Raw genomic sequence first — 15,010 nt, forward strand, 5'->3', positions numbered from 1 at the left:
TACCCGGGTAGCCACCCCTATTACCCAACCCTACCCGGCTACCCAGCCCCCTATTACTAAACCCTACCCAGGTACCCTCCCCCTATTACCCAACCATACCCTCCTACCCAGCCCCCTATTACTAGACCCTACCCAGGTAACCACCCCCTATTACCCGACCCTACCCGGGTACCCACCCCCTATTACACGACCCTACCCGTGTACCCAGCCCCCTATTACTAGACCCTACCTGGGTAGCCACCCCCTATTACCTAACCCCACCCGGGTACCCAGCCCCCTATTACCCGACCCTACCCGGGTACCCACCCCCTATTACCCGACCCTACCCGGGTACCCACCCCCTATTACCCGACCCTACCCGGGTACCCAGCCCCCTATTACCCGACCCTACCCGGGTAACCACCCCCTATTACCCGACCCTACCTGGGTACCCACCCCCTATTACCCGACCCTACCCAGGTACCCACCCCCTATTACCCGACCCTACCCGGGTACCCATCCCCTATTACTAGACCCTACCCGGGTAGCCACCCCTATTACCCGACCCTACCCGGGTACCCAGCCCCCTATTACCCGACCCTACCCGGGTAACCACCCCCTATTACCCGACCCTACCTGGGTACCCACCCCCTATTACCCGACCCTACCCAGGTACCCACCCCCTATTACCCGACCCTACCCGGGTACCCATCCCCTATTACTAGACCCTACCCGGGTAGCCACCCCTATTACCCAACCCTACCCGGCTACCCAGCCCCCTATTACTAGACCCTACCCAGGTACCCACCCCCTATTACCCGACCTTACCCGGGTACCCACCCCCTATTACACGACCCTACCCGTGTACCCAGCCCCCTATTACTAGACCCTACCTGGGTAGCCCCCCCCTATTACCTAACCCCACCCGGGTACCCAGCCCCATATTACCCGACCCTACCCGGGTACCCACCCCCTATTACCCGACCCTACCCAGGTACCCACCCCCTATTACCTGACCCTACCCGGGTACCCAGCCCCCTATTACCCGACCCTACCCGGGTAACCACCCCCTTTTACCCAACCCTACCCGGGTACCCACCCCCTATTACCCGACCCTACCCGGGTACCCACCCCCTATTACCCGACCCTACCCGGGTACTTGCTGTAGGTCTCAAGAGATACAAAATGTCTGATTGAGAATTGCACTTGCAAACATATTTAGTTACATGTATTAAACAATCTGGTCATGCATACACTGAAGTTGACTTCAGTTATATCTTTATTCAACCATATGAAAAGTCAGAAGGAATGGGTGCATGGTCAGAAAAAATTGTGAACATCAGTGACTTGTAGTGTAACCATAGACTTCCAGATATTTTTTGTCATTAAACAATGTATCACGTGACTAACCACGGGTCCGGGTAGTCCTGTGGGTACCTACTCGACCCAGGTACCCGAGTTACCCGTCCCAGCCCTAACTGTCAACATGTAACACTGCAGGTATTCATGTACCAGGTGAGCTAACTTTAATACCACACTGCAATTTTCTAAGAGGACCGTTTATTGTTTAAGAATCCCTCTCTATGGCGGAGTAATCCTCACTATAGCAGACACCTTCACCTTCCTGCTGCTGGACAAATATGGGTTGCGGAAGCTGGAGGCTTTCTTTGCCTTCCTCATCTTTGCTATGGCTGTAACATTTGGCTATGAGGTGTGTTGAAAATCTATTTCCAGCTGTGTGTTCGTCTGTACATTGTGAAATGAATGGAGTGTGTCTTTCAAAATGATTCACCCCGAAGTAATATTTATTGAAAATTGTAAAATATAGTTATGTATATTCATATATATGTGGCTATTACATAATATTTGTTGTGGGGAACATTTAACAGAGGTTTGGTCATTATGATTGATAAATGAAAACACAAATCTGGATGATACTACTGTTTCGCGTAGTGTGTTCTGTTATATGCAGTGGTGGGCCTTGGTCTGTAGTTTCCCTGTTTGAGTGATGTGTTCTGGTGGTTGCCTTGTTTGAGTGATGTGTTCTGGTGGTTGCCTTGTTTGAGTGATGTGTTCTGGTGGTTGCCTTGTTTGAGTGATGTGTTCTGGTGGTTGCCTTGTTTGAGTGATGTGTTCTGGTGGTTGGCAATTGTCTGTAGTTTCCCTGTTTGAGTGATGTGTTCTGGTGGTTGCCTTGTTTGAGTGATGTGTTCTGGTGGTGGGCCATTGTCTGTAGTTTCCCTGTATAAGTGATGTGTTCTGGTGGTGGGCCATTGTCTGTAGTTTCCCTGTTTGAGTGATGTGTTCTGGTGGTTGGCAATTGTCTGTAGTTTCCCTGTTTGAGTGATGTGTTCTGGTGGTTGGCAATTGTCTGAAGTTTCCCTGTTTGAGTGATGTGTTCTGGTGGTTGCCTTGTTTGAGTGATGTGTTCTGGTGGTGGGCCATTGTCTGTAGTTTCCCTGTATAAGTGATGTGTTCTGGTGGTGGGCCATTGTCTGTAGTTTCCCTGTTTGAGTGATGTGTTCTGGTGGTTGGCAATTGTCTGTAGTTTCCCTGTTTGAGTGATGTGTTCTGGTGGTTGGCAATTGTCTGTAGTTTCCCTGTTTGAGTGATGTGTTCTGGTGGTTGCCTTGTTTGAGTGATGTGTTCTGGTGGTGGGCCATTGTCTGTAGTTTCCCTGTATAAGTGATGTGTTCTGGTGGTGGGCCATTGTCTGTAGTTTCCCTGTTTGAGTGATGTGTTCTGGTGGTTGCCTTGTTTGAGTGATGTGTTCTGGTGGTTGGCAATTGTCTGTAGTTTCCCTGTTTGAGTGATGTGTTCTGGTGGTTGCCTTGTTTGAGTGATGTGTTCTGGTGGTGGGCAATTGTGTATAGTTTCCCTGTACAAGTGATGTGTTCTGGTGGTGGGCCATTGTCTAGTTTCCCTGTATAAGTGATGTGTTCTGGTGGTTGCCTTGTTTGAGTGATGTGGTTGGCAATTGTCTGTAGTTTCCCTGTTTGAGTGATGTGTTCTGGTGGTTGCCTTGTTTGAGTGATGTGTTCTGGTGGTGGGCAATTGTGTATAGTTTCCCTGTACAAATGATGTGTTCTGGTGGTGGGCCATTGTCTGTAGTTTCCCTGTATAAGTGATGTGTTCTGGTGGTTGCCTTGTTTGAGTGATGTGTTCTGGTGGTTGCCTTGTTTGAGTGATGTGTTCTGGTGGTGGGCCATTGTCTGTAGTTTCCCTGTATAAGTGATGTGTTCTGGTGGTTGCCTTGTTTGAGTGATGTGTTCTGGTGGCTGGCAATTGTCTGTAGTTTCCCTGTATAAGTGATGTGTTCTGGTGGCTGGCAATTGTCTGTAGTTTCCCTGTTTGAGTCATGTGTTCTGGTGGTTGCCTTGTTTGAGTGATGTCTTCTGGTGGCTGGCCAATGTCTGTCGTTTCCCTGTTTGAATGATTTGTTCTCTTGCAGTATGTGGTGGTGGCCCCAGACCAGGTCGAGGTGATGAAGGGGCTGTTTGTGCCCTACTGTGAGGGCTGTGGCCCTACACAGCTGATGCAGGGCATAGCCATGGTGGGCGCCATCATCATGCCCCACAACATCTACCTACATTCAGCTCTCGTCAAGGTGAGCCTTCTTGCTCTTTTCAGAAGCAACACATATTGGTTTCAAAGTTGTGCTTATGGTAAACATTGAGAAATGGAACTGATGGAAGTTAGGTTTATGAAGTATTATTTTTTTAAGAACTTTCTTTGAACTGTGACATTCAAACAAGCAATGAAATTCATTACTGACACTTGGTATCAAAGTCTTTTATTGTGAGCAGATCAAAACCTGTTTGTTTGTTTGTTTTTTTCAGCAGATTTGATTGTTTGAGGTAACAATGATTTTGAGGTCAGCTGTTGCTCATTTAACGATTTCAAGAGTTCAAATGACTATTAATTCTTGAATTAAGAAATGAGAGGTCATAGTTTTGTCAAATCTTTATTGAACCACTTCCGTGGTCTAGTGGATAGAGTTTCAACCTTTGGGGCGGAAGGTCGGTGGTTTGATCCCGTGTCATACCAAAGACGTGGAAAGATGGTACTTGTTGTTACCCTGCCCATAACTTGGCATTAAGAGGATAAAACAAGGACTGGATGACTGGGAGTCAGTATTCTGTGTCTGAGTGAGATTTCCAAGTTAAACTGTGGCATGGGCTGGGGGCTGGGAATCGTAGATAAAAAGATCTTGTTAACTCAAAGCTCCAAAATATCGAAAGAACAACCTGGCGCTGTTACCATTTCATGTATTTTTTCAGTCAAGAGAAGTAGACCGGAGTAAGAAGGCAGAAGTTCGTGAGGCCAACTTCTACTTCTTTATCGAGGCTGTGATTGCCTTGTTTGTGTCCTTTGTCATCAACCTGTTTGTGGTGTCAGTGTTTGCTGAAGGGCTTTACTCCAGAACCACAAAGGAGATTGTAAGCAGATCAAAGCTTGTTTGTTTGTTACTTGTTTAGCAGTTAGCAATATTCTTGCTATATCATGACGGCCTGTAACTCTTGGCCTGTCAAGCCAGTGGTTAAACAAAAATTATTTTGCAAACAGAATCAGGAATAATTTCTGTGTTTAGTAATGTCCCTTTAACATGAATGAGTTCTGTATTTGCACATGCTTTTCAAACCTGGTTAGGGGCAGGGGTGGCCTCGGTGTCTACCGTGCCACAATTTACTCTGCAGAGTTGCATATGCACCCTTGGGCACACCAGAAACCTACGATCATGGGTATGAATCCTAGTTCACCCCAATTAGGTTTCTAGGTTTGTCAGCATCCTACCCTGTAAGAGACGACTGTGCTTGTCGAATGAGGCGACTAACGGGATTGGGTGGTCAGGCTCTCTGACTTGGTTGATGCATGTCATCATATCCCAATTGCATTGATCAATGCTCATGATATCAATCACTGGATTTTCTGGTCCAGACTCTTTTATTAACAGACTGCGATCACATAGCTGGAATTTGCTGAGTGAGGCGTTAAACAACAAACAAACAACAAAGCAATGATAAAGGAACTTGCTTGTGTCCCACGTGTTGATTTAAAAGGTTTTTAAATTGGATTTGTAGCTCAAAAACTTCTAGAATTTCCACTGCATATGCAGACATGTTCTGACCAACCTGATTCTATGTTTTGCTCATTTTTCAGTACAACAGCTGTGTTGCCGCTGGTAACCCTCATGCGTATGTCTTTGATGTAAGTAATTTTGATGCACATGAATTGTTTTCAAGCACAATCTTGTTGATATCAGGGTCTTTTGCCCCAGTGTGATACCTCTCTGCATGAAGGTTGGACCCCTACATGGGAGGTCACGTCAATGAACTATCTAATCAGCCATTCAGTCTCGAGGCTTCTAAATGTTTGGTTCGAGTGAGCAAAATAATAAGGGCTGCGCCATAATATTGTTGTGGCTGTTGAATATGCTTGTTCTGAGTGCCATGGCATCTTCTCGTGGCAATGGTGTTAACTGGCTATATATAAAAGTCCAGTTTCCACCCTTGCCGAACTAGGCTGGAATTCCGTGGCTCGATCACAGCGCCACCAGTGGCTATTAGGAGTTATGTCCCTTCTATGTCCCTACTACTGACCAATCAGATACCACCTCTGATATTACTTGCATTTCTTTCAAACAAAATGGCGGCGCCCAGTCAAGAAGATCTGATCTTACCAAGCCATGTGCATCAAATCACTTGAGCACCTTGATTAAACACATGAAAAGATTTGCAAAATATCTGTTGATGCCCAGTTGGCTTTGCAAACCCTGCAGTCGACCCAAATCTGCATGTTGAAATCAATTGTTTGCGAACCAGATGTCTAGTTTGTCACGTGATTTTTTTGATTGGACAATGCATAGATCGTCAGTTCAGTTACAAATGTAGCTCGGGAACACCAGCCTTGTTTGGCAAGGGTGGAAACTTGACTTTATAGTCATTTAACTCCCTTGTCTCGGGAAGATGAAAAAAATTAACCTACCGGTAATTGTTTTAGAAACCTGACATGTTTGTCTCAAACACGGATGCATCCTTCATTTAGATTGCACAGTAAGGGTCCTCTCTGTAAGGGGTTGTCACTGTCAAATCTTCATGAAGATAGGTATCATGTTGCAGTGAAGATCTGATGTTGTTGAGGATGTATTTTAGCAATACATGCAGAGGTTGAAATTAACCAAGACTGTGTACTGGCCCGAATAATGATAACATACAGTCAAACACTGTTGTGTCAAACATTGATGTGTTGAACTTATGGTTATCGAAGTAAAAGCTTGACTAACGTGATCGGGTGGTCAGGCTTGCTGACTTGGTTGATGCATGTTATCGTATCCCAATGGTGTTGATCGCTGCTCGTGAAGCAGCTTCATATTTATGTCTTCATGCACCAAGTGCAAGTAAAACAATTCAAATTTGTGTCTGAACAACACTTATCTGTCCACACAACTATGATCGTTGAACACACTCAATACCTCTAAACTTTATTTACCATACAATATCACTAGTCGCTGTGTTATGTGTAATTCATGACAGAGGGCACGGAGATCTGAGACTGCACTTATTTAGATTAGTTTATGCATCTATGTATCCACTTTAATAAATATATGGGACCAGGGTGCAATCAGGTGGGTCTAGTGCAACTAGGTTTTCATGTCATCATGCACCTGGTGAAAGTTAAGTTAAGTTCCTTAAATTATCACCAAATTTACCTGTATGTTTGGTGACGATCCGGGCAAATGTTATGTGTTGATTTACATATTTGACAGGACTACTTTGACGTTAATTTCCTTTAAGACCTTCTTAAAAATGAAATTAAGAAAGGCCACATGTCGTCAGCCTGCATCTTCCCGAGGCAAGAGAGTTAACTGCCTTAAAAAGTCAAGTTCCACCCTTGCCGAACTAAGCTGGAATTTCCGGGCCTGATTGTAGCGCCACCATTGGCTATAACGAGTTATGTCCCTTCTATGCCTCTCGTATGGACCAATCAGATTCCACCCTCCTATCACTTGCATTTGTTTCAAACAAAATGGCGGCGCCCAGTCAAGACGATCTGATCGATAATCAAGATCTATGTTGTGATAAAACAGGTCTTACATTGCAAAGTGCATCAAATCACGTGAGTACCTTGATTAAAAAAATGAAAAGATTTGGAAAATATCTGTTGACAACTAGTTGGCGGTGAACATGCTTTGCAAATCCTGCAATCGACTGAAATCTGCACGACAGTTTACGAACTGTTTTTTTTATTTTGTTACGAGATTTTGATTGGACTATGCATAGACTCGTTAGTCCAGCCAAACTGTAACTCCATAATACCAGCCTAGTTCTGCAAGGGTGGAAACTGGACTTTTATAGTCAGTTAACTGTCTTGCCTCGGGAAGATGTCAGGCTGTTGCCCCCTGCTCAGCCTTGGACCCCATGATGTATTCCTCGAGACTCCCCTTAACATGAATAGAATAGATAGTCTGAGGTAGACCTGATTAGTGGAGGAGACTGCCTGTGTATTCAAATCCTGCATGTTTCCTTCAACAGGTGAATGAAACCGATGGGCTGGTTGAAGTGGACATCTACAGAGGGGTGAGTTGATCTTGCAGGTGATGCTTGGGAACAGTGGTGATGGTGAGTTGGTGGTTCATGCTTAGGACTAGTGTCAACATTGCGAGAATGATGAGAGGTGAGGTGAGGTGAGGTGAGGTGAAATGGGGCTTAATATCGTGTTCAAGATTATTGCACTTATGTAGCGAAAGGGATAGGTGCTAAAAATTAATCTACAAATTTGAAAAGAAATATAATTAAAAAAACAACTTTTATTACTTACTATTGGTTACAGTGTGTGTTTGAATTGATAGAATACCTCCTCCCTTAAAAAACTATATGTAGTAACAGGATTCATTTAATGTTTTCGTCCTATGAAAGAAGCACATATTCCCTTAAACGTACATTATTTTAGTACATGTCTGCGAGATTGGCATTATAGGAATGCTTCCTTCCTTCTCCAGGGGGTGTTTCTGGGATGTCAGTTTGGGGTCGCTGCTATGTACATTTGGGCAGTGGGGATCCTGGCTGCTGGTCAAAGTTCAACCATGACCGGCACATATACTGGACAGTTTGTGATGGAGGTGAGAATATTGAATATTGAGACGTTTTTTACATTGTTTGACCAATTTCTTTATAAAATTGTTATATAAGATATGTTGATGGTTGTTCAGTACATGAAGAATCCATATGTTCTGGCAAATTTGACTCGACTTTGGTTAAGGTGAAGAGGCCCCATGGTCTCTGTGGTCTTATTTCGTGTAATCATGGTATTATACCCTTATTGTGTAGACTATATTCATCCATGCTTACAGTCACTTGACTGTCTGGCCCAGCTGAAATTTTGTACAAGTCCAGTAGTATAGAAAAATTGTGCCAGAGCCACCTATTTCTCTTCAAACACAGCGTTGCTTTGAAGCATTGCACTGATTGAGCTGAAGTGGATACACTGTGGTTCATATTTACATCTTTTCATGGAGACTGGTAAATAGTAAAGTGTTGCTTCTTGTTGGAATTTGGCCTTCTCTAATTAGAATTTAATCTGATTTTTTTTGGTAAGATTTTAGATTTATTTAGGTAAGAAACAACTTATTGAAATATGACTATTATCTGTTGATGGTGGTTGATAATTATTGCCATTTGACAACTGACAACATTGTTTAATATGTTTAGTGAAGTGTTGAGCGATACCTTTAAGGGGAGTAGCCTAGCAGGTAGTGTTTAGTCTTTTTATGCTCTAGACCAGAGTTTGTTTCTCAGAACTTGTGTGATCTTGAAGCCAGTGAGTGAGTGAGTTGGGTTTAACGCCGCTTTTAACAGTAACACAGTTAAATTGCGGCGTGTCAGCTTAATGTGGGAGGAAAGTCCGAAGTGATGCAGGTCTCAGACGTTTACCACTTCGGTGAAACACACAAGCACGGGAATGGTGCTGACAAACCTAGAAACATAATCGGGGTGAACTGGTATTCGAATCCACAATCATAGGTTTCTGGCGTGCCCAAGGGACACAACTCTGCACAGCGAATCGCGGCGCCTTAGACGACTGGGCCACCCGTGCCCCCCTGATATATAGTAAAACAGAAACAGATGACCCCGTTTAGTGGTAGATTAAATAGTAATATAACAAGAACTGAAATATAAGGTGGGAGAAAAGAGAAGAGATTAGTGGACAGTAGAAAATCTGGCCCAGACTTGATTATTTAACAGACTGCTATGATATAGCTGAAATATGTGGTGTGAAAAAACAAACAAATATACTGAATCACAAATATATCAAAAGGAGACAATCCCTGTAAAGTGAGTGAGTGAGTGAGTATGGTTTTACGCCGCTTTTAGCAATATTCCAGCAATATCACGACGGGGGGACACCAGAAATGGGCTTCACACATTGTACCCATGTCGGGAATCGAACCCGGGTCTTCGGCGTGACGAGCAAACGCTTTAACCACTGGACTACCCGACTGTCCCACCTTGTAAAGAGGCACTGCTTAAGTCATTCATGTTGATGAGTAAATGCCTATGTAGGATTTAATTATGTCCTGAATTAATTACAAATTATGATGTTCACCAACTCCAGGGTTTCTTGAACTTGACGTGGAAGAGATGGCAGCGTGTATTGCTGACCCGGAGTATCGCCATCCTGCCAACTGTCTTTGTGGCCATATTCCAAGGCATCGACCACCTGACTGTGATGAATGACCTGCTCAACGTGCTGATGAGTCTGCAGCTGCCCTTTGCCCTCATCCCCATCCTTACGTTCACAAGCTCACCCGACATCATGGAGGACTTCACCAATGGCATGTAAGTACTTGACCAGTCATCATTATTGATCTTGAGGTGAAATTGTAGGACTCTCATGTAGTGGAGGAAAATTTCTTGGAACCATGTAACTTGAAAATTGTGTTGGTGCATTTCTAATCTGTAGTCATATGTAATACATTGTATCAACAAATGTGAGCCACCAGGAGAAAAGGGACCTTAAGGGTGCTAGGATACAATTGTGCAAGGAACTCAAGAAAGAGCGACGTTTGACGTTAACTTACTTAGCTTGAGTGAAGATCGGCAATGTGTGCAGACTACAAAAATATCTTGTTTTCTCCTGTTAGTTTGTAATGTAATAAAAACATTATTTCAAAACCTTTCAGCATACATCATGTACAAGTCTACTTTTTGTTCTTCAGACATTATGTCAGGCTAAAAACTGCAGTTATCACATAAACAGTTATAAGTCGCAAAAGAAGTCCAAATGTTTGATCCCATGTTTCTCTGTACTAAATGTGAATGGGGGTGGTCGGGTAGCCTAGTGGTTAAAGCGTTCGCTCGTCACGCCGAAGACCTGGGTTCGATTCCCGACATGGGTACAATGTGTGAAGCCCATTTCTGGTGTCCCCCTGCCGTGATATTGCTGGAATATTGCTAAAAGCGGCGTAAAACCATACTCACTCACTCACTCACTCACTAAATGTGAATGGAAGCTTGTTAAGTGTATTTCTGTTTTTCGAAGATACTGTAGTTTTAAAATATAATGAAAAGTCAACATGTGATATTCACTCCGAAGGTCCCTTATTTCATGGTGTAGTTGATAGTGCATCTGCCCGCAGAGCGGAAGGTCGAGGGTTCGATCCCTGGCCCCATCATTCCAAAAGACATTAAAAGATGGTACTTATTGTTACCCTGCCTGGTTCTGCAAGCATATGTGTGCATGTCACTATATAAGTGCAGTAATCTTGAAAGTGACATTAAACTCCATTTCATCTCACCTGTCACATCATGTTTGTTCATCTGAAGTGACACAAGGTAGTTTTTGTCTTCATGATAATAATAATAATAATAATAATTATAATAATAGGCCTATTTATATTGCGCTATATCCACACCAGGTTCATGCTCATAGCGCTTCACTATTATTACCACGGTCAATGGATCAGTGTACACTCGAACATCATTCTCAGCTCCCTAGGGAGTATACAACCCAAGCTGCCTGTGAGTAGCTAGAAGGTTAACAACCACATTACCATCTGATCCTACAGGGTACCCAGTCACTGCTTGGTTAACAGAGGCACATTTCGAACAGAGTCCATTGCCCAAGAAGACAGCACATGTGCTGCATGTGCTTCAATGGGGGACAGGACCAAAGCCCTACTAACTCTCAGGAGTCAAGCTGCTGAAATGTGGTCACCCATCCAAGGATTCTCTGTGACCTACGATGCTACACTTACGATATACGATTCTGCAATTTTTCTTGAAATTGTACCCAAGAATTGGGTGTGTGAATGATGCTCAAGTGCACATTATACACAAGATTATAAAGTACCCACATCTCTCTTTGCAGGGTGATGAAGATTTTGTCAGGCCTCCTGGCTGTGGGAGTCATCATCATAAACTTGTTCTTCGTCGTCGTCTACATCCATCAAGCACCTGCTCACTGGGCCATCTACCTGGCTGTGGCCATCGCTGTCTGCTTCTACATCTGTTTTGTTGTCTATTTGGTAAGTAGAGAGGGCTACATTTTCAGTCCACAATCCTTATGATGATAACATGTAGCAAAACCCTTTAAAATGGCAAATGTTTACTAGTTGTTATGATACTTTCACTATTGGGCAGTTTGGCAAGGACTACAGTGCCAATTTCTAGTGCTGGCTTGACAAATATGCTGGCCAGCTTGACAAGTGCCAGTGAAATTTGACCTAGACCACTGCTTTCATATTTCCTTGGCCCAGATGGCTATTGAAATACAGTCAAGTCTCGTTAATCCGACAATCGGCTTTATCCGACACTAATGATGGGAACCGATTAGATCAATGCAATTTAAACCTGTTAATCTGACATTCTCGCCCTCCGACTCCGACACACCTAATTTGAAACAAATTACTGAAATCACTCATTAATCAGTCTCGTTAATCCGACACGGTGATCAGTGTACTCTGTAGTCAACTGCCCGCCAGTATACAGACCATGTTTTGATATGAGATGAGTCTGCTAGTAGCTACATATTACAACGGGTGCAGAGATAAACTTGCTTAACAATAAACAATTACTGCTTTAAATAAACAAAACAGGATTAATCACATGCTTAGATTATCTCAATCTCATTAAAATCCAATGCAAGTTCTCGCTACTGCTGAGGATATCCCATTACAGGGCATGTCAGAATGACCTTTCGCGAACCAATGAAATGACTTACATGAATCGACATTAGCCAATTAGAAACAAGCTCTTGTTCAACTAGTTTCAAACTGGCGACTTTCATTCCAGACAAAGTATTTTGAATCGGTCATACAGCCCGTAACAGTAGTTTTGTGTTAAGCTTTAGAGGTTGCATGATTAGAAAACATTCTGCCAACAATCTAACACAACAATATGAATATTTCATTTTCCCTTTTTTTATTACGTGTTTGTATCGTTATCTATTGGGTTGTTGTCCGATTTTCGACCACAAGCATTCATACTACTTAATTTCTTTTATCCGACATACTCATTAATCCGACATAATCATATGCAACCAACCATGTCGGATTACATGGATTTGACAGGGTCAATACATTATTTTTTAAAGATAAATTTAGGGATGAAATGACGACCGGTCAATAATTAGACAGATGTGACTGGTCGCTTCTTTCTCATCTTTTGAAACAGGTTCTGTAAATACTTTCTAAACGTGATAAATACACTTCCAACAGTGCCTACCATGCAACATGACTGAGTGACTATTGTTTTACGCGGCTTTTAGCAATATTCCAGCAATATCACAAGGGACCAGAAATGGGCTTTACACATTGAAGGGTCTGCACATGTGAGGAATCGAACCTGGGTCTTCAGTGTTACAAGTGAACACTTTGACCACTAGGCTACCCCACCAGGATACCCCACCGTCCAACGGTACAACGATACAGAAGGCCATGATACAATATGTATCTCCATTCACTGGTCACGATATGTTGCATATCTCGATATGCTTGAAAAACAACCCAAAGAAATGAACAGTTTGTTCCTTGTTGACTGAGTCCATTACAAAGTCATGGAAACCAATGTGATCCCAAACAGCTGATTTGTAGGACACAGGTGGCCTTTACAGCTCACATTTATTCCTGTTCCAATCGGGTTATTCTTTTGCTAAGAAAGTTAAGTTATGTGCATTGTATCATCATGGTTCTTGAATCGTGTATCAATATCAGTTTCGCGTTATTTCATCTGTAGTTACAACTGTCTGGTTGCATGTTTCAGTCTCTACACTGCCTGGCAATGATGGGAGCAGAATTTCTTAAGAAAATTGTGGTAAGATTCGTAATATTTTCAGCCTCGGGCTAATATGGGGGACTCGGGTTGATATGGGGGTTATATGGGGGTCTGGGGTTGATGTGGGGGTCTGGGGTTGATGTGGGGGTCTGGGGTTGATGTGGGGGTCTGGGGTTGATGTGGGGGTCTGGGGTTGATGTGGGAGTCTGGGGTTGATGTAGGGGTCTGGGGTTGATATGGGGGTCTGGGGTTGATATGGGGGTTGCGGTTGATATGGGGGTCTGGGGCTGATGTGGGGACCTTGGGTTGATGTGAGGACCTTGGGTTGATACGGGGGTCTTGGGCTGAAAAGGGGTCTCAGGTTGATATGGGGGTCAGGGGTTGATGTGGGGGTCTGGGGTTGATGTGGGGGTCTGGGGTTGATTTTGGGGTCTGGGGTTGATGTGGGGATCTGGGGTTGATATGGGGGTCTCAGGTTGATATGGAGGTCTGGGGTTGATATGGGGGTCTGGGGTTGATATGGGGGTCTGGGGTTGATGTGGGCGTCTGGGGTTGATGTAGGGGTCTGGGGTTGATATGGGGGTCTGGGGTTGATGTGGGCGTCTGGGGTTGATATGGGGGTCTGGGGTTGATGTGGGCGTCTGGGGTTGATATGGGGGTCTGGGGTTGATATGGGGGTCTGGGGTTGATGTGGGGGTCTGGGGTTGATATGGGGGTCTGGGGTTGATATTGGGGTCTGGGGCTGAAAAGTGGTCTCAGGTTGATATTGAGGTCTCAGGTTGATATTGGGGCCTGGTGCTGATATGGGGGTCTCAGGTTGATATGGAGGTCTCAGGTTGATATTGGGGTCTGTAGCTGATATGGGGGTCTGGGGTTGATATGAGGGTCTTGGGTTGATATGGAGGTCTCAGATTAATATGGGGGTCTCGGGTTGATGTGGGGACTTTGGCTTGATATGGGGGTCTCTGGTTGATATGGGGGTCTCGGGCTGATATGGGGGACTCGGGATGATATGGGGGTTCCGGGTTGATATGGAGATCTCGGGCTGATATTGGGGTCTCGGGCTGATATGGGCTATAATAAGAAAACTGCCATATGATAACCTCTAGTTATTGCCCTCTCCCACGGTATCATCTGGTACACCATGTCAAGTTGTTTATTAAATAGAAAGTTCACATATTATCAGATCAGGCGGAATGAAGTCATGTTCATTTTGCCATTTTATGTCACTAGATCTGTGGCCACACCATCATCCCGCGCAGCAGAAGTCTCTTACAGCAAAACAGCGCTGACGGTGATCAGCAAACCGAGATGACCCCTGCAGCCGTTTCCCCAAACGGGTCCATGCAACCATTATCATATAAGAGCTTGTCAGAATAACCATATTTGTGATATCAAACATATTTTTATAGGAATATACTTTATTTGGTCTCTATATATTTATGGGAGTAAAACAATTAAGTTCATTGTGCCTTGAACAGTATGTTGCTGACCATCAGTCACATATTAAGGAACATGAGTTTTAAGTGTTTGATGCCCGGAACTTTTACTGGAAACCACCGGCGTTATTTCTCAAACACACCCACAAATCTGAAGACACATGTTCAGAGCTACAGATAAGTTTTTGAGCAATTGAGGTTTTACTCAAAGGTTTTTTATTGGGTTATTACATTTTTCAATGGGGAACCAATATTTTTTCACTCATCTATTCATCACTCTATTGGGTTTTTCCCAAAATGTGTAAACATTTTGAGATTTAA

General features: G+C 43.8%; 1 protein-coding gene across 3 annotated transcripts in view; it reads left to right on the plus strand.

Annotated features, from left to right (window-relative positions):
* Window positions 1-14,865, plus strand: part of LOC124142632 (natural resistance-associated macrophage protein 2-like) — a 45,103-nt gene extending 30,238 nt beyond the window's left edge. For all 3 annotated transcript variants that reach the window (XM_048390357.1, XM_046511203.2, XM_046511204.2), the window contains exons 5-14: window positions 1,552-1,690; window positions 3,431-3,586; window positions 4,260-4,418; window positions 5,140-5,187; window positions 7,512-7,556; window positions 7,979-8,098; window positions 9,592-9,815; window positions 11,347-11,503; window positions 13,239-13,289; window positions 14,484-14,865. In XM_048390357.1, the coding sequence (XP_048246314.1) occupies window positions 1,552-1,690; window positions 3,431-3,586; window positions 4,260-4,418; window positions 5,140-5,187; window positions 7,512-7,556; window positions 7,979-8,098; window positions 9,592-9,815; window positions 11,347-11,503; window positions 13,239-13,289; window positions 14,484-14,630 (1,246 nt within the window). In that variant the 3' untranslated portion in view covers window positions 14,631-14,865. The remainder of the gene's footprint in view (window positions 1-1,551; window positions 1,691-3,430; window positions 3,587-4,259; window positions 4,419-5,139; window positions 5,188-7,511; window positions 7,557-7,978; window positions 8,099-9,591; window positions 9,816-11,346; window positions 11,504-13,238; window positions 13,290-14,483) is intronic.
* Window positions 14,866-15,010: the final 145 nt, after the last annotated feature.

Source organism: Haliotis rufescens, unplaced genomic scaffold (assembly GCF_023055435.1).
Source record: "Haliotis rufescens isolate VD_foot unplaced genomic scaffold, xgHalRufe1.0.p SCAF_10, whole genome shotgun sequence".
Classification (NCBI taxonomy): Eukaryota; Metazoa; Mollusca; class Gastropoda; order Lepetellida; family Haliotidae; genus Haliotis; species Haliotis rufescens.